The 22,157-nt window shown below is 33.1% G+C and overlaps 1 protein-coding gene across 3 annotated transcripts in view; it reads right to left on the bottom strand.

Annotated features, from left to right (window-relative positions):
- The window catches only part of Phf20l1 (PHD finger protein 20-like 1), an 86,196-nt gene that overhangs the window by 40,827 nt on the left and 23,212 nt on the right, over positions 1 to 22,157 (bottom strand). Inside the window, exons 5-12 of one of the 3 annotated variants that reach the window (XM_013025171.1) lie at positions 20,550 to 20,638; positions 20,258 to 20,335; positions 14,529 to 14,742; positions 13,840 to 13,965; positions 8,053 to 8,135; positions 4,378 to 4,630; positions 2,206 to 2,394; positions 1,794 to 1,991 (exon numbers count right to left, since the gene is read on the bottom strand). In XM_013025171.1, the coding sequence (XP_012880625.1) occupies positions 1,794 to 1,991; positions 2,206 to 2,394; positions 4,378 to 4,630; positions 8,053 to 8,135; positions 13,840 to 13,965; positions 14,529 to 14,742; positions 20,258 to 20,335; positions 20,550 to 20,638 (1,230 nt within the window). Of the gene's footprint in view, positions 1 to 1,793; positions 1,992 to 2,205; positions 2,395 to 4,377; positions 4,631 to 6,043; positions 8,136 to 13,839; positions 13,966 to 14,528; positions 14,743 to 20,257; positions 20,336 to 20,549; positions 20,639 to 22,157 lie in introns of those variants that run through there. The other 2 variants (XM_013025168.1, XM_013025170.1) reach the window with 2 other exon arrangements.

The following is a 22,157-nucleotide window of genomic DNA, read 5'->3' as shown; positions in this document are numbered from 1 at the left end:
GCACCGTATCAAACATAAGACTTAAAAAACTGAGTAAGATCTTTATCAGAAAAAAATCTCAAAAGTAATTAACCAGTCTTGTGGAGGAAGGGGGAAATAGAATTAATTTTTCCAATAAAGTACAAGGTTTAAAAAATTAAGTGAAAGGTAATGGATCAATTCAAGAAAGTATAAGAAATGTTTCAAAACTGATCAATTTTCAGGTCGACATTTTCTTTTTGTTAAGCGATAAGTAAATTCTATCCTGTATAAAACAACTTTGAGCTCCACAGATAAAATGGAATTATAAGTAGCTTTATGCAACAGTATGGCATCTTTACTATGAAAAGAGAAATGAGAAATTGAAAGCAGTAAACTATATTTCTTAAGTTTTATCTTTTTTTCAATATATACCATGACTACAAATAACAACCCTTTATCCTACTCTTTAAAGGTTGGTACATATAATTATTAATAATACAATTGGCTGCTTTATTTTCTCCATTTCAGAACTTATTCAATTCAGATCCTTTTATCCAGCCAATATTAAAAGAATACTCCAAGATATGGAAACAAGAGGTTTATCTTTTTTGCTGGTATTTTAAATGTATTATGTGAAGTTACTTCTTTTTTTCTTTCATTCTTTTTTCCCTACGGTATATCCCCTATTGTCACTGTATTTGATTTTGGTACCCTGGGTATTGTATATATGTTTATCTGAATTAGGGAAGGGAAGGGTAACAAAAAAAAGTGAGACAAAGGACAAAGGTCGAACCAATGCAACAGTAATACTCACAGGACAGTATGTTGGAAATGAACTTTACAACTTGGGAGGGATGATGAGGGGAAGGAAAAGTGGGAGAAAAACAAGGGAGGGGGTAACAATGTTCAACACAAAATGTACTTACTACCTTATATACGGTAAGTGTAAACGCTCTGTACATAACCTTAACAATAAAATTAAAAAACAGAATACTTAAATTATATGGTATGAATTGCCATTCTGTCAGTTTTAAAAAACTTAGTAGAATACTGCATCCTGATACAAAAATAAATAAATAAATAACAAGCCAGGTACTGGTGGCTCACACTTAAAATGTTAGCTACTCTGGAGGCTGAAATCTGAGGATCACAATTCAAAGCCAGATTGGGCAGGAAAGTCCATGAGACTCTTACCTCCAAGTAACCACCATAAGCTGGAAGTGGAGGTATGCCTCAAATGGTAGAGTGCTAGATTTGAATGAAAAAGCTCAGGTACAGTATCCATGCTTTGAGTTCAGGCACTAGGACTGGTGTGCACATGCACACACACACACATGCACACACTCACATACACACACAAACAGCACCCCCAAAATGTGTTAAGTATGTGAAGTCCTTATAACTTTGCAATTAATGGTATTCCATTAGGCGACTCTCTCTAAAATATGGGGTTACATTAAATACAGGTATATACTGACATCTAAGTGCTTTCTAATTAAATGATTTAATTTTGAAACCTAATAATTGACCACATTAAGTATTCTGACTTCAAAAGAATTTCTATAATTATGTTTATTGCCAATAATTTCTATTTAGTAGAAATAAGCATGTAAGGAAGAAGAGAGAAATATACAGTGTATACACAGTGGTACAGTAGATCCAGGGAATAAGGAAAATGATAGTAAAAAAATACCTTTCAAAAAGACAGGGAGACTCTATCATCTATAAATATTACCAAGAAAGTATTTATGAACAGGACTACATATGAATTCCAGTTCAGTTACACATTCGTGTACACCCAGCATCTACAAAGTCAGAATGAGATCCCTTACCTGCTGCTGCTGGAGCTCCTTTGCCATCAGTTACTGCTTTGGAAGAAAGATTTGCAAGCATCTGTGGATCTTCCTTTTCTGCCCTGGAACATTCATTACGGAAAGAGGAATCTGGTGCTGTAACTTCTGAACCACAACTTAAATCAAGAGGGAGACATGGTCCTAGCTTCTCAAGTGGCACACGTGTAGCATCAGGCACTACACAAAATAAAGAAGTTAAGTTAAGTTAAGCAGTGCCTGGCACAAAGAAGGTGCTTGATAAATACTTATAGAATAAGGGAACTGCTTTTAAGTCCAAATGATTTTACAGAGAAAAAGCAGAAATTTCTTAATATTCAAATAATTGCTATTTTAAGTTTTTTTTCTTTATCTTCCTTTATGTTTGTTTCTGTAGGAAATCAATATACATTACCCTCTGGTAGTGAAGACTCTGGCTGATTCTGAGAACTGATAGAGAATACTTTCCCATCAGTGGCTGGAGAGGGAGAAGAAAACTTTTCTACAGAATCATCAGGCATGGGTGTGGTGGCTAAGCGCTGAGATCTTCTTCTCCGCTCACTATGTTTGCAAGGTCTAGGGGGATTCACAGGCTGTGAAGGACCTAGAAAAAGATCTTGAATGTTCACGAAGCAGATACATACCAGGAGCATCTTATAATATTTAAGGAGATAAATGAGAAAATGATTCAAATTCTGTCCTCTGATGATGTTTTAAGATATCCACCAGGAATGGCATGTTCCAAGTTAACTAAAGGTAAAAACTGTGCCCTATTCAAAGAGTTAATCAAAAATTCAAAAAATCTAAACCTACCATGACTAAAAGAAAATAACATGGAACATTAATTTCAAGTAGGTCCCCCAAGTGACTATATTCCATCCTCTATTTGTACATTATTGTGCAAACTGCCATTTTTTCCTTTAGTAAAAAAATTATAAACCTAGACACTAAGTTAAGAAAGCAGGGACATAGGTGACAAAAATTTTACATACACTCTAGTTAGTCCTTTGCTTTACTTGCCAATGTAAAACTAATGTAAATAGTTTTACATCCCATGCTCATCCCCCCAAATCGATTCTTTATAAATATTATTTCTAGGCCTGATTCATTAAAAAAATTGAACACAAACAAATTATAATGTACTTACTGTGGGCCAAAAAAAGATTTTAAAAGAATAAAATATTTGATACTATTCTTGCCTTTATATGTTTTTTTATTTGCTTTTTAAACAACTTGTTATTTAAACACCTGCTAATAATGTAATACAAATGTTTGGCAATCTGACTTTTTTCAGCTTTGAGATTTCTTCTACTTGCCATATAAACCTATTGTTTATAACAGGCAGGATTACATAGGCCAGTGCACTCTTCTTCATTTATAAGAAACAGAATGAGTCTAAAGGAGTTGATGCTTCAAATATTCAAGAGTATGTCACAACAATCAAAATGAAAAAGACAGGATGATTATGGGGAATAAATGAAAGAATACATTGCAACTTTTATGTCATTATGGTTATAATACCAAGATAGAAAACAACTTCAAAATAAAGTGCTTATCAATGTCATGTGACATTCTTGTTACTACTGACATTATTTTATATAAATGTCATAAGGAAGTGCATGAGATTTTAATTCCTTTCTATTCCATTCTCTGAAAGTAACAACATAAAAGCAAACAAAATTTCTAATCAAAAATTGAAAAATATGCCTTGGTAGCAGATATGACAACCAAATGGAAGAGTTAGCATATTTGATGCCAACATCTTTATTTTGGAGATACATTATAACATGTATAAGGATGTGTCATAATTTACTGATGTTACTAATGAATGTGTTGTTGCACATTGAGGAAAAAAATGTCATTTACTTAGTGACTTTCCAGATAACTGTTGCGTGTCTCCAACTTGGAATACTGGTGTTTGTGTGTATGTGTGTGTGTTCACAGAGATAGAGATATATAGACATCTATAGACATATATAGATACATCTCTATATCTCTATCTATATACACATATACATCCAAATATATACTGAAATTTTAAAAAGGGATTTTTAAGACTAGGTTTACACTTGAAAGATTAGTATTGGCACAGTAAAACCTTTAAAATATAATCACAAAAGTATTTTCCTTTCATGAAGAATTGGATCTAATTTAAGTCTATATCATAAATACTACAAGGAAATAAAGTGAACTGCAGAGGGTTAGTCAATGAGAATAATGAAAGCTAAGTGCAAATATCTACCACAGGCCTTTCTATCTCTTGGGTTTTAGGGGGATTTGTTTGTTTATTGTTTTTTGTAATGAATCAGGCCTCTCATTAAGCTTGCATTATTACTTGAGAAGTCCAACTACACTGGAATTTGTGATATTGAATGATAAGGTTTCTCTACCAGCTAGTTTCTCAACAAATAAATCAGTAAGAAATGTCTATGATTCTTGTCCCTGAAGTAGCTTTAAGCCTCTTCTACATATTCTCTTAAATTTGAATTTTCAAAAAGCAACTTCATAAAAATACAATATAACTACAATCAAAGTTTTTAATGTATCTTATAGAATAAGTAACTATTTTTTAAAAATCTGTGCTCACTAGTTTTATTTATCACTGAAGAAGAAAGCTGAGATACAAGCGGCAAATCCTCGACTTGTATTAATTCTGGGGAAAGTGGTGATTTAGGGGATTTTATACACCCAGAAGAATCTCCAGATTCATGTTTGCATTTCTTGCTGCGAGCCTTCCCTGAAGACAAAGTTGAGGATAACAGTGCAGGTTTCTGAGTGTTGGCAGAACTGCTAATGTCAGCTTCATTTTTTTTCTGACTTTGAGGTTTAGGTGAAATCGCCTGAATGAATAATAAAAAATTGATATTTTTATTTTGGTTTCTTCATTTTTGTTCTTGTATTCTATTTGATTGTTAAGTAACTTTAGTACCCAAAAACATTGTTAAGCAACATATAACATTTCTATTACAAATGAAAAACCAAAATAACCCCACAAATTATTAACTAAAAAATTGAAAAGGCTGTCTTTAAAGGGATACTGTCAACTTTTAGTTTAAATTTTACATCATGTTCTCAGAACATAAAAAATTGTCTTACTGGACAAATATTTTTAGTATGTAATTGAAATATACTTCTTTTGGAAGCACAATTGCAAAAACACTGATTATAGTTTGCAAAGAACACTGATTAAAGCATTTCATGCTTCAGAACACTAGAGAAATATATTAAACTTTTGATTTTAGAGATGATTTATAATCTCAAGTTGAATGTGAAGGTGTAAGCAGACAGTTTCCCTTTAAAGAAAGGTTTCAACAGGAAAAAACAATGACCAAATTAATGAAACATTATCTTTAACTCATTTTAGTGCTGAAAGCTGGAGTTTCATAAGCATAATGCATCATGAAATCAGAGCCACCAGCAATAGAGTTAAAAGACTAAAAAACAATACAAAACAAGCAACAACAGAAAAACTAAAAAAAACAAAACAAAACCAAAGAGATAAAGTGTAAGTTAAAACATTGGATTTTAAAACAAAATACGTCGCATTCTTAGATGAGAGATTTTTACCTTCTTCCTGCCAACTGATACTTTCAAAAAAAAATTAGAACTTTTGTCAGTTCTTTCATATAGAATATTTTCATTTGCTTGCCAGTAAAATTCCCTATATGTAAAAATATGTGTGAATGTATCTACTATTATTAAAAAACAACAGAAATAGTCACATAGGATTGTTTGAAAGCTATCATGTAGGAAAGTCTAGATTGTATTTCTGTGATATATGTATTTGAGAGCAAACCATGATACACATTTCCAAAAATCTATACTATGATAAGCCACTGTAAAGAGTCAAATGGCCAAAACTATGAACAACATAGCTGTCCCCAAGAAACCTTTCCCTTCTATATGTTTTGAGGAATGACTCAACTGTCTATAATCTTCTAGAATATAGAAAAACATTGTTGAGGCAAAATTAATAGTTCTGTTCCCAATAAAGATCCTCACATTTTGGTAGAGATAAAAAGTGCATATTTGGTATTGAGTAGGACTCCAGTAAATGCTGTACAGATGGCAGGCTGGACATACCATATAAAAGGCCTGGGTCAGGTGTCCCCTGTGTTTCTCACTTTTTCTATTCTTGAATTTACTCATTATACATGTGCATAAGAGGGATTTGTCATTTGAAAAGTACTCTATAAATGCAAAGTATTCCTAAGCTATCATAAAAGGTGTTGCCAGAAAAGTAATTAGAGCCATTACGTGTAAATAAACAATTTTATTGTTCATCTTCACATAAGTGAAAGACATCACTACAGCATCCATTACTCTTGAGTTACAAAGTTATAAAACAAAATTTTAAAACTTAAATTAATATCTTGATAAGGTGCTTAACTTCTAAACAAGGACAAATTAACACTTTAAAAACTTACTGAATTATTATGCATCAAATGCAAGTTTTATCCAAAAGTAAATATAACATGACATTTCCCTAATACAATAATCTATAATTAATAATCTGAGAAATGGGGTTCAAGACCACAGAGTTTGATCTTGTAAAAATTATAAGTAAAATAAATCCATTAGCACAGTTAACTTTTGGCTATAGGCCTGTTATCAATCTATGTCAAGAGTGACATTTTAACTCATTAGAGCAACAGAAATTAGTGACAATCAATACTTCTCCTTTAGGTCTATTGTTGATAACAACTGAGATGTAATTAACTTGTTTTTTTTTTTTTAACTCTGAAGCAGGGCTAACAAATAGCATAAAATTAAGAGTTTAGTTACAAAACATTTTCACATTGAAACCAACCTGAATAACAAATAAAAACTGAGGGAACACAGTAGGATGTTCCGTAAAATTTTAAATAGTTTACAAAGTTTTCATGAATGATTATTGGTCTCTGTTACAAAACTGGCAAGGACTCTCAAAAACTCTTAATTATGCAAATACAAATAACCAAGTTGCTTGACTTTCCTTTCTTTTTCTAACTCAATTTCTCTGAAGTAGGTATTAGTCTCTATACTAGCTTCCATATGTAATAATCACATTTGCCTTACAGGATTGTGTGTAATAAAATATTGACATTGTAATGAATTTTCCAGAAACATTTTATTACCCAAGTCCCTGATATATTCATTTTGAGAATACTGTGAGAGCAGTGAAAGTACAAAATATTTTTATATCTGGGACACTGAATATGATAATATACAGTAAAAAAGTGATTTAAATTTGGTTGGTATACTGACAAATGGGAAAAATATTTAACTGATTGATGATCACAGAAAATCCAAAGATATGAGTCATCAACTGACAACTGATTTAATACAAAATAATGGAAGCATCAAACCAATGTACTGTTATTAAATCAGGCCAAAAGTAACACTGAAAACCTCAATACAGTATCATTTAAATTTGGACTATTCTTTAAAATACATAAAGAGAAGAGCAAAAAATACCCATTTTAAAGTCTACTTTATTAGGCTACTAATAAAGAAAATTAAAATACAAAAAGGAGATATTAAAACTACATTAAGGCTCAGATTTTAAAACAGGAGAACCAAGGAAATCCAGTTATGGCTATTACTGTATTCTTATAGTCTTACAGTGCCTAAGAAGTGAAGCCCTTAGAGAATGTAAAAGCATGCAGTTTGTTATGTACAGGTATTAGGGGAATCCGAAGGTAGCCAAGGCAAAACCTAGCAACTGCAAACCTTCATTTTTAAATTCCTCTATTAGGTGGTTTAAGACAGACCCTTTATAGTATTTTAAACTCTCTTTTTTTATTGTAGTTATTAAAATATACATCCTAGCAAAAATGTATGGCTCATTGATCAATTCATAAAACACATAGTCAAACAACACCAATTGTTACAATATAAAAGAAACTTCTTACAAAAGAAGCTTTATTCAATGCCAAAAAACCCTGCTTTAAATCACAAATGAAAAGTATTTGTGTAAGGGTCTTTTTGTAAGCTAGTTAAAGGTGTCCAGCTGGAAGCTTATACCCTGGGATGCCTGTCTCCAGGCTTTCAAATTTTAGAGACAAAGACTTTAATGCCAGTCTATTGAAAATAAATGCTAATGAAATCTATAGCTTATCTGGATACCATGGAGAAGGCAGAGAAAAATATACCATCCATGAATAAGCATCCTACTGCCATATCTGATTAAAAGGGCAATTTCAATTACATGGATACTACAGTTCGGTGATCATTCCAGTGGGAAGGAACCTTGAATAAATCAAATGCTACCATTTCATACCTGCTCCAGCATTGGAGCTGTTTCACTGTAGTCTTCTTTTTTTTCAGCACCATCCACCCCAACAGCTTTGGATGCCAACAAACCTTGAGAAAAATTGTACAGAAATGCCTTATTAGAAAAAAAAATTGATCTCATCCTAATTAATGTCTCAATAATTTTAGCAGTTGTGCTCACCCAGTTAATATGTAAGAAACAACTATAAATGCTTACTTTTCAAAAATACCAATACCCTTAATACATTAAGGGACTAAATCAAAATTTATGTGTATGTGTATGAAATACTACATTTTAAGATTTTTAAACACACAGTCCATGACAATTTTAAATCTCATGGCTTCTAAGTTCAAATCAAGATCACTAATGTTTACAAAGTAAGTTAGTTTTGTGGTATCATTAGCTCAAACCTTATTCCAGTTTTAAATTTCATTTATAGCCTTTAATCCTAAGCCTTATGTGTTTATGTTTAGTATTTTCAAAAAAAATCCAAGAATATGAATGGATTCATTTTATGTATGAATTCTGCTTATTTTAATTATAAGTTCATTCTAGGTGATAAGATGTTCAAATTTTTATTCCCAACTTTATAAGTCATAATATTTCCTTTAAAATAGTTACAATTTCCCATATCATCAAAACTCTGCTCTAATAAATTAATAGTATTTTTGTAGCTAAAAAGTTTTGCTCAGTCTGTACTTCCAATGAAACCAGGTTTATATTTATATAATAACAATTATTTATTTTTGTTATGGCCACTTATAAAGGGTAACCAAAAAAATCATCTGGCCATGTAAAACCTTTGCACAAGAGAAAGCATATTTAAAAACTAATAACAGCTTAAGAATAAGCTTACTACAGCATTTTTATACCACCTTTATAGCTAAAGATATCTACAACATTACTGCCTAGGAGAAAAAAAGGCTCTCATGAATAATACACAACATAGAACTACAACAGGCTATGTGTCTTGCCTTTTATAACTACGCCAAATATATTAAGTCATCTAGATGGGAATACACATATCAAAACCATACTCTCAAGAGCAGTACTGGGGCCAAATGTTGCATTAGGCAAAAGATGCTTTTGCTGTATTGGAAAGTTGAATACTTAGGGTTCCTGTTTTAACAACAGACAGAAATGAGTTTGATACATCACTGTCTGGTATTAGACCTGGAAATAGGCTCAGACTGAGATAACAGTCTACATATTCTGTTCCTGTCCCATATCCCATAAAATGTACATTTAAATGGGAAAATGGTATTCAAACTTTAGTCTTGCTTTTTCCAATATCAAAGTGTGAACTAAGGGCCTCGAACACTCCCTGGATTATTTTTTTTGCTTACAGCTGGTTGCTCTACCACTTGAACCATGCTTCCAGTCCAGTATTTTGCTGTTTAATCGGAGATAAGAATCTCATGGACTTTTCCACCCAGGTTGGCTTCCAACTGTGATCCTTTAGGTCTCAGCCTCCTGAGTAAATAAGGATTACAGGCGTGAGCCACTGGCACCTGGCTAAAACAAGTGTATAAAACATTTTAAATAATAAATTCAATTATACTTATGTTTTACAGGAGCAAAAAACGATGCTGCATAGGATATTTAATATTTAAAAGCACATTCACTCACTAAGTTTTTCTTGTCCAGCTAATTTTCTAAAACTTAAAAGTAGAGAAAGAGAGAAGGAAGGAAGGAGGGGAGGGGAGGGGAAGGGAGAGGAAAGGTGATAGGAAGATTAAGGAAGGGTAGGGAAGGGAAGGTTAGGGAAGGGAAGGGGATAGAGGGAGAGAAAATAGACCATTCGAGATGAAGTCCATCTTTTCTAAGGAATTGAGTTTTGGTTATATTTCTAAGGGCTATTCGAACAGGAAATACATTTGCTATTCAATATACTAATTATATCTTTGGTACTATTGCTACAGGTGGTATACTTTTTAACACTGATCAACAAATTTAAAGAAACATAACCTGCAAATTTAAAAAGTGTTGCAAGATTTAAAACCAAATGATTCATCCATAACCTGTAAATTTCATTAAAACATTACAGAGCCATCTTTTAATTCATTAAAAGCCATCCCAATTCAATAGTTTAGGGAGGAAAATTATACCTATGTAATGTACTCACAAGAAAGTAATAGGAAACTTAAGAAAAAATATATAAAATTAAATTATAAAAAGCATGAATGATAAAATTTCATGTTTTATATTTGTTACAATTTAGGAGTTATAAATTGTAAGAAACAAAAGGGAAACTTCAGAAAACACTACTTAAAATTAAATTTTTATAAGCATGATAAATTGTATATGCTTTAAATTTGTAATAACTTAAACTTATCAAGCATAAGCGACAAAAGGGGACAAACAATAAAAACATGTACTTGAAGAGAGAACTCTATTTCTGCTTGTAAAAGGCAGCCCAAAATCTGTTAAGTTGGTACCATTTTAAGAAGAAATGTAATATCTATAGTAAATGAGAAGTAATGAAAACAAATAAAATTTTAATTTTGTTAGTAAATACTTGCTAATTATCAGCAAATTACCACAGGCCTTCTTCTAGATTTCCTTCCTAATATATATTGTACAACTGTAAGAAATTAAACACTGAGTAAGAGTTCTAACACCTACCCATAAGCAAAGTCACAGCTCCAGAGCAGTCTATTTCATTATAAAATGTGCAATCTTACTCTTTTTGACAACAGAAATAGAGGCCAGAGCTCATAGTAATAGAAAAAGGAGCACTCAAATCTACAGGTTAAATTGTTGGTCTACTTTTCATGCATGTATTTTAACACAAAATCCTTTTGCTGGGATCAAGATCAAGTATCCTTGATATTAGTGTCAACAACATATTCCCAGTCAATTTAAATCATGGTAATTCAAAAAAAAAATTTTTTGTCGCTCATGGGGCTTGAACGCTGGCCCTGAACGCTGTCTCTCAGCTCTTCAGCTCAAGTCTAGTGCTCTACCACTTGAGCCACTGCATCACTTCTGGTTTTTTGAATGGTTAATTGGAGTAAGAGTCTCACAGACTTTCCTGCCTGGGCTGGCTTTGAATCACAATCCTCAGATCTCGGCTTCCTGAGTAGCTAGGATTACAGGCGTAAGCCACCAGTATCCAGCTTCACAATTTTTTTAAAAAAAATCTTTAATTGATGGAAGTGGAACTGTGATTCAAGCGGTAGAAAGCTCACCTTGAGCTGAAGAGCGCAGGGACAGTGCCCAGCCCAGAGTTCAAGCCCCATGATGGACAAAAAATAAAATAATAATAAAATATATATCTATATCTTTAACTGAATAAACTCCTGGAACTTCCAGGAGTGCCTAGAAACAATTAGAACTAATCATTGTAATAATTATTCTCTTCTCTTCCACCCTATAAACAATTTTGGATCTACTAAAACTCAGTTTACCTGAAACTTTGTTCTAAAGTTATAGACTAACTGATTATCTTTGTAAAAATGTGGATTTTAAGTCAATATATAAATAACAATAAGCAGTAAAGAATGTTTAAGTAGTCACTGGAATAACACTTGTTATGCAAATACATTTCCAACTTCTATGTATTTGAAAACACTGGCATTATTCTGTACAGATATCAGGTTTAGAATTATTGTAGTATATGTTTATGGGGAAGGGAGAGAGCGAATAAATACAAAATAAAACATATCCAGTGATCATCTACCTAACTTCAGCTGGAAGTAATTTAAATATTAAGTGACATAGAGAAAATGTGTCAGAGCATGCTACTTGTAATTTTAGCCACATTATCTCCAGAAGGAAAGGGACAAAAAGACACACATAGGTAAGATTGCAAATATTAAAATATACTACAATGCTGACAAAAATAGCTATTTTATATTATTTTTCATGGGCACAAGTTAAATTTCTTGAACAGAAGCCCAGGTTTCAACTATTGAGGACAATCGTACAGTATCTATTGTCCTTTTGCATGCCATATTTGTAATCTGAAATAAAAAGTACAGGAGACACAAACTACTAAAAGAAGTATCACACATTTAGATCTTCTGAGTAAATAAAGGTAAAAAGACCATCATGGCTTTACATTCATAATCTTATGCTCTCTGCTTGCTGCCAAATCATCACATTTGAGATACCCAAGGGCAAGTGAAGAGAAAGTTCCTCCACACAAGGCACATAGTGTTGCTAAGTAACTTAGGATTGTTAAGTTGATGCACAGGGTAAAATGGAGTTTTTCCCTACTACTGCCTCTCCAAGAACATGCATGCAGAGACAAATGCACCACTATGGACTCAGCTGTTTTCATCTTCTTTTTTTTTTTTTTAACTTCTTTTAATGTTGAGCTTGGACCTCCCAGGAAAGGATGTAGAAGAAGGCATGAGAATATACTGACTCTGACTGAAATCAGGTTATATGATTAAAAGAAAAACCACGATGAATAAGGGCCAGATGTATTATGACAGTATCACCTCCATCTTCCTCCATCTTGAATTCTTCAATAGTTTTCTTTATTAATCTTTGTGTATTATTCCTCTTTTGCCCTGCATGTAGCAATGGGGTTCACATTTTAAGTCAAAACTGAAGTCTCAGGTTATGATCAGAACAATTACTTTAAAAATATCTTGTTTTTTCTCAAAGGCTAAGTTTGTAAAAAAGATTTAATAGTGAAAAGATGTGAAATACTTATCTTGTATCAAATATATCACTTTCAGAGAAAGGCATGAAAATAATGTAGGCAAATGGAAGAGACCAAATAGTTTCAGTTTATGAAAGAAATGACGATCAGATAAACACTACAAGATGAGTGGCTCTAATACCCTCAGCTCCAGGGTCATCTTCTGGTTGACTTCCTCTTTCAGTAAATGGCCAAACCTTTTAATTATGTTTATTCCTACATCTGACAATGAAACTAAACTTCAAAGTATTTAAATAAATGGCAACAGAGGTTTAGATAGCTTTATTAGACCAATACACTAAAAGGCATTTGTCCTTAAAAAAGAATATAGAATGGAATAATTAGAACACTCAAAGTGCACTTTAACAAATACTCAAAATATTAAAATTTGTTCACAATTTGTTTTAAACATTATTCTGAATAGGATCTAGAAGCAACAGGAAATGATATGATCTGCTCTAAGTCTAATACTTCAATCCCTTCTTGTGTAACGTGCTAGGCCTGTCCATATTTTCAATCATCCCACCATTGCAACACCCTTCATTACAAGAAGGCATAGGGGGAAAAAAAAGAAAAAAAAAGAAGGTACAGAGAAATATGCCTAAAATCTAGAGTCTAATCTAAAGGTAATGGTAGAAGAATGATAATAATGATAAACTACAGAAGTATTTTAGTAGAAATTAAGTGACTCAGGAACTAAATTTAACTCAGATATCTACCTTTTTAAACCATTTCCTCTCAAGTGGATTCCATATTTAAGTAAGCCTGGTTAATAAGAATGTTCAAATAAAAATATCTAAAATCTCAACCATAGGTTGACAAAGGCAGAGAACCAGTTTCTTTTAAAAACTATTCCTACAACAAGCATTTTAAAACTATAGAATTTTGAGGCACTTGAGCTTTTCAATCCTCACAACATCCCTGTGAGGTAGGGACAGAACACACTTCGTGATTGACATTTTGCAGCAGACAGAGGTGGTAGTGCTGAAAGACATTTACTTTAAGGAACCAGAAACTAACTGTCTTTCTTAATAAGGAGTCCATTACATGGAACCAAAAGATGCATTTTACTTTATTAGAAACAATCCACTCTAAAATGAAACCCTCCAGTCTCCCCAAAAAGAATCATTGTAGATTACCAGTAATCTTGTTAAGTCGAGCTCTCTTTGCCTGAAATGAGTTGCCTTGATTATTTTTCCTCTTGTTTGATAATACACTCTCTGGCTGTGGAAAGACCATCTTTGGAACGCTCTCTACATGAAGTCCTACTTTTAACAGAACACATATATGAGAGTTTATCTAGAATCCAAAATTAAAACACAGTTAAAAACAGCAAAGTGGTAAAAAAATCTTTTGATTATTTTATAACAGATGCTTGTTTACAACTTTAAAAAACAAATCCCTCCACATTGATATACCAGAAAAAAAAAAACCCTACTAAAGTCATTCTGCAAGGAAGAAGAGCAGAAGAAAATTACTTCTTCTATTATAGCACACTGAAATATATATATGAAAACATAGGAAAAGTTAAAAAAAAACCTAATAAAACACCTGAAAAAAAATCCTACTAATCAAGAAGTCTCAAATCAATGCTTTCAATTTATTTCTACTCAAGAATATTGAAAGTACATAATGCCCAGTACTGAACTAAATAAACCTTAATCTTCAGAGATACAAAGTATTTTTATGTCATCCATCCTATTATGATAGGAGGAAAAAGCCTAACAATTATAAGTTCAAAATTAGATAGAACCTTAGGATTCAACTTAATCACTACTTCAGTTCACCAGTTTCACTAGGAAGGAAAACAAAAAAATGTATTCTATACCAAATGTTTCACTAGATGTAGGCAGATCTTCCTTCTTCTCAACTTCAGGTGTGGCTATGCAAGTTGAAGTTTCATCCTTCTTTGAAGGTACTTTAAGCCACTTTCTCTCATCTTTCTCTTTATCTTTATTGCTGTTAGCACTGGTTCGAGGTTTAGTCCCTGTTTTATTCTTGGCTGCGGCTGCAGCAGCTGCTTTTACTAAAGCTATCCAATCCTCCAAAGGAAAAAAAAACACAAAATGTAAAGTATTAAAAAAAACACACAAACAATCTAAATGTAGTTACACTCATGAATAGAAATATGTCACATCTTTAAAGTTGTTTCCTATGTTTACATGGCAGATCATCAAAGATTATTAAATTTAATAACCTAATAGGTTAGATGGGTTGTAAAAAATCTATAAAATAGGGAAATATTGAATAACATTTTCTTGATGCATTCGCAAGTAACTTAGAAAACACAGAGAAAATCTAGCATACTACATATCATTCTACCTTAAAATCTGCATTATGTTTCTTTTAATAATAAAATGGGCCACAAAAGAGGAAGAAAACTCTTATTGTAACCTTAAAAAGATTGAAAGAAATGTATTCCTACTGATTAAATTATTTTTATTATTAAAAAAGTATGTAGAAGCCAAGTGCCAGTGGCTCACACCTGTAATCCTAGCTATTCAGAAGGCTGAGATCTGAGGATCATGGTTCAAAGCCAGGCTGGTCAGTAAAGTCTCTAGTAAACTACTCAGTAAAAGCCAGAAGTGGTGCTGTGGCTCAAGTGGCAGAGCGCTAACCTTGTGTACACCAGGGACAGCACCCAGGCCCTGAGTTCAAGCCTGAGGACTGGCAAAAAAAATTCAGTAAATAAATTTTTAAAAAGTATTAATTTTTTGCATTGATTTCTATTAAGTTTTTTAAACAACTAGTTATAAGATTTTACAGAGTTAATATTCCACTGGGGCTACTAAGCTCCATCAAATAGACTAACTCAGTCATCAAAATGTATAGTACATTACTCAGCCAATCAACTGAAAACAGTTTTTCATCAAATGAATTCCATGGGTCACATTCATAGATATAAGCATTATTTATTAACAGAATTAAGCAATAAGGATTGCAAGCTGACAATAATTCAGTCTCAAAGACACACAGCGAACATACATAGACTTAAAAACAAATCAGCTAGGTGACTGTGGCTTATGCCTGTAACTCTAGCTACTCAAGAGACTAAGATCTGAGGATGGCGGTTTGATGTTAGATCAGCAGAAAAACCCCAGACTCTTTACCTTAATTACCAAGAAAAGGCCAGAACAGAGTGGTATTACATTAACTTTGAGGAAAAAAAGAGTCAGGACTCAAGCCCTGAGTTCAAGCCCTAGTACAGGCACAAAACCAACAAGAACAGCCACAACAACAACCCAAAACAAATAAGCTAGGTGATGGTAGCTCATGTATGTAATCCTAGCTACTCAGGAGGCTGAGGTCTGATAGTCATAGTCAGCCCCAGCAGTAAAATCCATCAGACTCATCTCCAATTAACCACCAAAAACTGACAGCAGAGCTGTGAATCAAGTGGTAGAATGCCAGCCTTGAACAAAAACCCTAAAGGATAGAACCTTCAGTTCAAACCCCAATACCAACACACACACACACACACACACACACACACACACACACACACACACACTCTCTCTCTCTCTCTCTCTCTCTCTCTCTCACTTTCTCTCTCTCCCCTATGTGCCTTCTCTCTGTCCATGATTGAAATGAACTAAAAATATATGAGGGCAACTAATACACTTATTCATTGACTTTCTATTGAGTATTCCACTATATAAAACAGGTACCATGCTAAACATTCAACAGACAACTAGAGAGGGGAGGGGCTGGTCCTGCCCAGAAGAAAAATTAGCCAGGAGGGCTGGGAAGGTGGCTCAGTGGTAGAGCGCCTGCCTTGCATTCCTGAGTCCCTGGGTTTGATTCCTCAGCACCACATAGCAAAAAGAAAAAAGCCGAAAGTGGCGCTGTGGCTCAAGTGGTAGAGTGTTAACCTTGAGCTGAAGAGCGAAGGGACAGCGCCCAGGCCCAGAGTTCAGGCCCCACGACCGGACCCAAAAAAAGAAAAATTAGCCAGGAAAATAAAATTATCCATAAGAGAGTGTGATCATAATATACTAAAGGAATAAACAAAACACTATGGAACAATGAAAAGATTAATTTTTGACTGAAGAAAAAGACTAGTGGGAGGCTTTAGAGGCAATGGTAGAAAAGTTTTCCCTTGAACATAAGCAGGTTTTGCTAGCTAAGAAAGTAGTATTTGCTAGCTAATGGTTAGCTAGCTAGAAAGGAGAAAGCATGATTTCAAAAACATTAAACAAAGGTATGGTACTCAGTCTGTTCAGGAATGTGGATAAGTAATGGAAGACTCTCAAAGTGAAGGATAAAGCACCCAAAAGCCTATGGATAAGCTGAGCCTTGAGAATAACATTCAAGTAGTAAGGTAAAAGCAAGTACAACTAAAGAAGAAAAAAAATGAGGAAGAGAAACCAACTAAGAAAAAAAAGAATGTAACTACAAGTATGAAAGCAAAGTATTGATGGTGTAAGGCATGTATTTAAAGAATTATAAAAGTGGAACATCTGTTCAGTGCCAGTAGTTCATGCCTGTCATTTTAGCTACTTAGGAGACTGAGATCTGACGATCATGCTTTGAAGCCAATCCAGGCAGAAAGTACATGAGACTATCTCCAATGAACTACCAAAAAGCTACAAGTGGACCTGTGGCTCAAGTGGTAGCACACTAGCCTTGAGAAAAAAAGCTCGAGGACAGTGGCCAAGCCCTGAGTTAAAGCCCCAGTACAAAGAGTACCAGCACAAAGTACCAGCACAAAGAAAAGAAAAAAGTAGCAGAACATCATGGGACAAAAGTAATTTCCATTTCATGCTGTTTTCTACCTCCAAGAGATATAACTGGAAAAAAGAAAAAAAAAGGAATCATTCCAACATTCATAACAAAAAAATTAAATGCTTTTTGAGTATACAATTTGTTAATCATGCAGCACATGAATGACAGCAGTGTAATTATAAAGATTTTTATTATTCTCTTGAATTTTTTTACATAGAAAACAATCACTGTCAAAAATAACTGTGAATCTATGAATTAAAAAAACTACTAATTACACATTGCACATACTCCATAGATAGCACAATAAATACACTAAAAAAAAGAGCACTGTGTTTGACATCAGAAGATATGAGTTCAAGAAGTAACTTTGTACACACTGGCTAAGTAAAATTATAAACTGGTCTTTCAATTCTTAACTGTAAAATAAAAATAGCCTTAACTTTGAAAGAACTGCTACAAAAAAATCCAGTAAGACAATATATACATAAAATGTCTTGTAAACAGCAGGGGACACTATTCTGTGTGGATGTAAATTTTACATTAGGAATAGAAGGTATAAGATTTAAGTGTAAAGTAAATGATTCCATCTCTCACCCTATAATTATTTCTGTTGTCTTTTATTAGGATGGAAGTTCAAAAATAACATTAAGAAAGTATCTCCTTAGAGAAACCAATCTCCACCCTTTAAAATGTCAGCTTCATGGGAATTATATCATCATTCAAAATTATGTACGATAGGAGTGGATGAGAGAGGAGATCCTAACTTTTGACAGTCAACATGTCTATGTTAATATCTTCCTCATTGAGAAAAATGTCTACAAATATAATGCAAGAACAATAGCTTATGATTTATTCAAAATATTATAAAAAGTTCTTTAAGGTAAGCATATTGTGCACACTTGTAACACCAGATATGTAGGAAGCTGAAGCAGCAGGGTTGAGAGTGGAGGCAAATCTAGGCAAAGATTTTGTTTTGCTTCGTTTTGTTTTTGCTAGCATGTAGGATTGAACTCAGAGCCTTCTGCTAACTAGACAAGCACTCTACAATTTGTCTTGCCCTTAGTCCTTCAAGTTAATCTTTAAATACAAGCAGAAGTTCACCAGTAGCAGTTGATTAGTTCACTTAGTAATAACAACATTAAGGCTTTTTATTCAGGCTAAGAATATTAATTTATCTGGAGGTTCACACAAAAATGTGTGTGTGTGCGTGTGCGTGCACAGTGGTACTGAGGCTTGAACTCTAAGACTTGTCTTTTTGCTCTTCTTTTTTGCTCATGGTTGGCATTCTACTTTTTGAGCCACTTCTAGCTTTTTCTGGCTAATTGAAAATAAAGAGACTCATCAGGTATGGCTTCAACCAGATTCGGAGATCTTAGCCTTCTGAGTAAAGAGTAGAAGTATGAGCCATCATTCCTTAGCTTAATATTGTTATTGTTCTATTTTACACAAATCATATACGAGGTCTAGGGAAGAGAATTCCATATGGCATTTATTTGTTTACCCTAGTATGATTTGGTGTATGATTCTTAGCTAATTTATTGATATGTGATTCTTGGCTAATTTTACTTCCTGTCTTTTTAAAATATTTCTCAAACTAGTCAAAGTCCAGAAAAATAATATTCAATATATCACTGTCTTAACTTTACCCAATTTGGCATATATCCTAGGTGAAAATAAGAAAAAAAAATTGATTTTAACAACTTGTTGATTTTTTAAAATTAATTAACAGTTCTTATAAGTTTATTATTTAGTTATGAAGAAAAATGAAAAACTGAAATATACTGCTTCCCAAATATTCTTTCCAAAGTTTTACATCTTGGCATTGTTAACAGATATCATGGTATAACTAAAATACTTATAATAAACATTTAAAATATCAAATCAGTTTCTCTAGCCTGTAATTTTAGCCATTTTTGATATCTGAGTAATCAGAACATAAAAATCATAGTTTCAAAACAAACTTAAAAAACTTAATAAGACTTTTATTTAAACAGGTATGCAACTATGTTCCCAACATTTTAACCAATCTCTCTATGCAGTAACCAAGAAAGCAAAACATTTAGCGCTTAAAATATATTTATACATGCAGGAAGTCACAAAGTAATTTCCTGAGCAAAAGCATTTTTCTTTTAAATCACATCTAAATATTAATTAACATGTAGTTGCTTGGCTGATTTCATAAACATTTAAAAACCAGGTAACTGAAAACAATCACACCTCTCAGAAGAGTTGTTTAGAAAATAATTATTTAAAATGAGATACTACCTATTTAATAGAAGACTATAATATAATCACACCTAACTGAAACTGACCAGTTATTCTAACACAGTTTTGCTGCACACTAGTGAACAAGTATGTAACAGTTTTCCACATCACACAATTTCATAGATGACTTTCAAGTTCTTAAAATTAATTGTAGGTCCAGGTGCTGAAAATCCCAAATAACAGCAGAACATAAAAGAAAATACTTTAAGTTTCTAATGGCACCTTTCTTTTCTGTATGTCAGGAAACACAATCACAAGTGGAATCATAATTTCAACTTCATCCCAGAATCTCCTTCAAAATGCTTACCATTCATTCTTGCTTTATGCAGTGCCAAATATGTAATACACTGCTTCTGTCATGTGACTCAGAGAGCCCTACTTGAAACAGCCTACAGAGTGTCAGGTAAGCGCCTTTTAAAGAGGATGAATGTGATTTGTAGAAAGAAAGCAGAAGATAAGAAACTCATATTTAATATAAAATTTCATATTAAAAATGAACTCTCTAAATAATACTCTATACCAGAGAAAATAAAACAAAAATTTTGTGGAAAAGCAAAAGGCACTTACCTCACTTCCCATAGACTGGTTACACGATCCAGCTGGGTCGATAGGACAACACCAGCTTAGTGGATGCTGGGATTTCACCTGGAACAGAAACTAGTGACCTATAACTTTAGCAGGTCTAAAACCAAAGAAGCAAAAATCAAGTGTATAATTTATTTTACATTCTAAGCTTTTCTTGCTGCTATTTGGGGCTATCAGCACATAACCCTACAATTAGTTCACTTTAAAAATACATGCATAGATGTTGATCAGTTACCATTCCCTTTGAGTAGTGAGGAATACTGAACATTCTTACCTGTCCCTTAGCATCCTCAGGCATGGCTTTAATGTGCATTCTTTTTAAACAACGGATTACTCCATCATAAAACTGCACTGTGAATGTTCCTGAAAAAGGAGCAGTCAGAATCATCAGAAAATATCTTGTAACTTTTTACAGCAGCACCTGGAAACTAACAAGTAGTGACATAATATGAATAAACTAACAAGTAGTGACATAATATGAATAAATGCTCTGTGACTACATGGCTGCATGAAGACTCTACTACATTTATGTGTACATTTTCTCTCTTTCCAAAAACAACTCAACTAATACTGCCCTTTAAAAAGGTAAGATAAGTTAATTGCATGTAACATGTTTACTAAGTATTTTATATCTTTTCATAGTAATTTACTATTTAATATATCTGTCAAAATATTTACAAAAAGTTATTTTTATATAAATGACCATTGGCTCCTTTGAAAATATCTTTTATAATAACAGGAAGAGCTGATAAATGGAATATGTAGGAAAAGACTTTTTGGGAATCGAATTAAATTTACAGATACAGGTAGATGACAGTCAGATGACAGATAATAAACAAATAAGGTTGATTCCTAGTTTTAAAGTAGAAAGCCATTTACTAATTAAGAGATTAACATCTTCCATGCAAAACAAAAGGAATTTAAGAAAAGCTAAAAACTGCATTTGATGGCATTCAACTAGGCAACAACACAACATAATGGCACTGCCAGATTTGTGTAGCCAGCCATGATTTTCTTACTAATTCATCCTAGTTTCAAGCTTCAAGACTTTTAGAGGCATACTCACTTTCTGTTATAGATCCTATGCTAGCAATATAAAATTTTTAGAAACAGGTATGTAGACTTTACCCTTAGGAAATTCAAATGTTTTTCTACAATATTCAAAATATAAACAGAGTACTAATTCAGGAAGTACCTACTTCCTGGTTTTATCTTTACAAAAGTATAAACAAAAAATGTGATCATTGTTACTTAGTTGTAAATGACAAAAAAAATTATTGCATATATGTGCCTAGATTTTTTTCACTATAATTTGAACTAGAATATATTTCATAAATTTCATAGCTTTCAATGGATACTGCTAAATATCACAAAGATCTTCACCTAAAAAGTAACAAATGAGCGCGAATATTAATGAGTTAAGGACAAATGGATAACTCCATTTGTACATACTTTGCACTATCATCTTTCCTGTAACTGTCAATCCTGCGCCTTCCTCCAGACAGCACGCCAGAGGAATCCAGAATGCTAACAATGTCACTGTGCTTGTCCAGGCCTTCATTCCCCTACCTTTGCTCAGGCTGTCTCCTCCACTGTGATGACTCCGCATTCTTCCCTGGGACTTGTCTAACTCCACTCACTCCTCAAGGATCATCAGCTGATGAAGACCCAGTCAGCTCCTTACACACTGCTCAGATCCTTTACTTCATTTCTGCAAGCTATCTGACAATTTCTAACTGTTCATTTTGTTTTTACTTAGACAACAAATTGAAGGTTTCCTGTGTCTTTTTTGTTTTTAGAAGAGGCAGACTCATTTAAAAATCACAAAATTAATACTTCTAGTAGAGATGCTTACAAAATAAACACTAGCTGCCAATATTTC

This window comes from Dipodomys ordii, unplaced genomic scaffold (genome assembly GCF_000151885.1).
Source record: "Dipodomys ordii isolate 6190 unplaced genomic scaffold, Dord_2.0 Scaffold82, whole genome shotgun sequence".
NCBI classification, from domain to species: Eukaryota; Metazoa; Chordata; class Mammalia; order Rodentia; family Heteromyidae; genus Dipodomys; species Dipodomys ordii.
The sequence above is the reverse complement of the archived record's forward strand: the minus strand, read 5'-3'. Positions and strand labels throughout refer to the sequence as shown.